Source organism: Panthera pardus, unplaced genomic scaffold (assembly GCF_024362965.1).
Source record: "Panthera pardus isolate Hobbes unplaced genomic scaffold, ASM2436296v1 HiC_scaffold_20, whole genome shotgun sequence".
Lineage (NCBI taxonomy): Eukaryota > Metazoa > Chordata > Mammalia > Carnivora > Felidae > Panthera > Panthera pardus.
This window is the reverse complement of record NW_026526766.1, coordinates 46,998,816-47,002,131: the sequence shown is the minus strand read 5'-3', so window position 1 is coordinate 47,002,131 and position 3,316 is coordinate 46,998,816. Positions and strand designations below refer to the sequence as shown.

General features: G+C 38.7%; 1 protein-coding gene across 1 annotated transcript; it reads left to right on the top strand.

The window, feature by feature from the left end:
* Window positions 1-695: 695 nt before the first annotated feature.
* LOC109255833 (60S ribosomal protein L28-like) lies at window positions 696-1,230 on the top strand. The gene has a single exon (XM_053908639.1). The coding sequence runs from the start codon at window positions 752-754 to the stop codon at window positions 1,163-1,165; it is 414 nt and encodes a 137-aa protein (XP_053764614.1). The 5' UTR covers window positions 696-751; the 3' UTR covers window positions 1,166-1,230.
* Window positions 1,231-3,316: the final 2,086 nt, after the last annotated feature.

Below are 3,316 nucleotides of genomic sequence, written 5' to 3'. Positions count from 1 at the left end.
CTTGTTTAAAAATTCAAGAGCATTATTAACGTGATCTTTCATTTAGGCAGCACACATTAGTTGAGCGCTTCCATTGTGATCAGCACTTTGCTAGCACAGTGTTGGAATAATGACCCGTGGTGGAGGCCACAGAGGACTCAGCTTAGTGTGAGAAGAGGTGAGCACGTGATTCCATTACGGTAATTGTCATGGCATCAAGAGGAGAAAGAAGGACACTGTCTGCAGAGGTTGAAGTTGACTTTAAGAAGCAATGTCTTAGCATTTTGTCAGATGGAGAAGTAGGCTTATGTCTGGCCAAGAAGACATCATAATGACAAGTAGAGAGAAGAGCAACAGAGTATGTTAGCATAAAAGTAACAAAAATATATTTAATTGAAGTATGATTAACATACAGTGGTATATTCATTTCAGGTGTACAACATAATGATTCAGCTAAAAAACATATTTTTTAAAATGTGTATTTCTTTTGAGAGAGAGAGCGAGCGAGCAACTAGGGGAGAGAATAGAGAGAGAATCCCAAGCCGACTCCGTACTGTTAGCACGGAGCCAGATGGGGGGCTTAGTTTCACAAACTGTGAGATCATGACCTGAGCCAAAATCAGGAGTTGGATGCTTAACAGACTGAGCCACCCATGTGCCCCTCAACTAAGATATATTTTTAAATAAGGCTTTTATTCTGTATTTACAGAAAAATTGTGAACGTAGTACAGAGAGGCTGTCTCACGCTGGTGCAGTGAAAGGAGAGGCCGCCATGTCTGCGCACCTGCAATGGGTGCTTGTGGGGAACGGCTCCAGCTTTCTGATCAAGTGGAACGAACAGATACACAACACTGAGCCCACTAACCTTAAAGCTCACAGCTCCTTCTGCTACAGTGGGCTGATTCACTGCAAGACTGTGGGTGTGGGGCTGGGGGCAGAGGGCAAAGGTATAGTGGTGGTCACAAAGCACAGAACCCTCCAGCAAAAGCCTGCCACCTCCAATGTGCTGACCACCATTAGCAAGAATGCCTGGGCTGCCCTCAGCAGCATCTGGCCCATGATCCACAAGAACAGTTATGGCCCAGATATGTGCATGCCTGCCATTCACAGAGCCAGTGCCATCCTGTGCAGCCAGAAGCCTGTGATGGTGAAGAGGAAGGAGGGCCTTCCCACCAAGAGCTCCTGAGCACCTGCCCCCAGCAAAAAAGATGTCAACCACCTAAAAAAATATTGCAGAAAGATTCATGCATTTACCCCATACCCAGATTCCCTTATTATTAATATCTTACATTAGTATGATAAAATTATCACATTAGTGAAGCGATATTGACATGTTAGTAACCAAAGTCAATACTTTCTTCCAGTTTCCATAACTTTTACCTAATGTCTTATCTTTTCTGGGATCCAAGCCAGAAAATGATACCACATTGCATTTAGTCATAATGTCTCTTTTGGCTCCTTTTGGCTGTAACAGTGTTTTTTGTTGTTTTTGATGACTTTAAAGTTTTGAAGTGTACTTGTCAGGCAATTTGTAGAATCTTCCTTGTGTAGAATTGATCTGTTTTCTTCAATAGATGCATTGATACATCTATCACTTTTTTAAAAAATTTTTTTTAACGTTTATTTATTTTTGAGACAGAGAGAGACAGAGCATGAATGGGGGAGGGTCAGAGAGAGGGAGACACAGAATCTCAAACAGGCTCCAGGCTCTGAGCTGTCAGCACAGAGCCCGACGTGGGGCTCGAACTCACGGAACGTGAGGTCATGACCTTAGCCGAAGTCGGACGCTTAACTGACTGAGCCACCCAGGCGCCCCGATACATTTATCACTTTTGATGTTAACATCACCTGGCTTAGGCAATGTTTGTCAGGTTTCTCTACTATACTGTTACTCTTTTCCCCTCTCTTTTCATCCTGTTTTGGGTGTTTTGGAAGAAACTGGCCTTGCACAGCCCTATTCAAAGAGTGGGGAGTTGTATTCTAACTCCTTGAGGGTGAAGTAGCTACATGAATAATTTGCAATTCCTCTGCATGAACAATTTATTATCCCCATTTATTTATTTATTTATTCAATCATTTATATATACCAGTATGAACCCATGGATATTTATTTTATATTTCATACTATAATCCAAATAATTCTTTATTTTGCTGCTTAAATTGTTCCAGCCTTGGCCATTGGGAGCTTCTTCAGTTGGTTCCTGTGTCCCTTTGACTCCTATCATTATCATTTCCCCCCTTACATTTTGGCACTGTATATTTTGTCTATTTTTTATTTTGTCCTAGAATCTTCCATTTCCCCAAAGATTCCTTGTTCTGTGTATTGGAGGGTGATATTAGAAATCAAGATCTCGGTGCTAGGTGTGTTTGTTTCTACTGCAATGTCATTGCTTCCAGGCTTGATGGAGAAAGGAAGTATGTATGTATAAACAAAACAGTATAGATACACATATTTATAAATACTTACATATGTACCTATCTATATCAATGTTGAGCTAAACATGAGTTGGTACTCATGTGCCCAACTTTGGTGCCATTACACTATGAATCATTCTACACTTCTTTTGTAGATTCTTTGGGATATCAGACACAACAATTGTGTCAAATAATAGTTTCATTTCTTCCTTTCCAACATGTATAACTTTTATATATTTTTCTTGTTATGTTGTACTAGCTAGGGCTTCCATTAAGTATTGAATAGGAATGATGCAAGAAGACATTCTTGACTTCTTCCCGATCTTAGGGAGGAAGCATCCAGCTTCTCTCCAATAAATATGATGCAGAATGTAGGTTTTTGTTAGTTGTTCTTTGTCAAGTTGAGAAAGTTTTCTTCTATTCCTGGTTTTCTGACAGTATTTTTTAAAATATAATAAATAAATGTTAGATTTTGTCAAAAAATTTTTTGGCATTGACTGATAACATCACATGACTTCTTTAGCCTGTTGATGTGATAGATTACATTAATTGATTTTTGAATGTTGAATCTTTCTTGCATACCTGGAATGAATTTCACTTGGTTGTAGGTTTTAATTCTTTTAAAACATTAGCAAACAGAACCCAATAATATTTTATTGAAGATTTTGTGTCTATGTTTATGTGAATTATTCTCTGTAGGTGTGTATGTGTGTGTGTGTTCACACACATGAGCATGGTAAAGTTTTTATTTTGTTAATAGGGCAATGTTTGCCTTATAGAATGAGTTAGAAAGTCTTCTCTCTGGTTTTACTTTCTGACAGAGATTATGAAGAATCAATATTATTTCTTCCTTAAATGTTTGGTAGAATTCACTAGTAAAACCGTTTGGGCTTGGTACTTTTCTTTTTGCAAGTTTATTAAT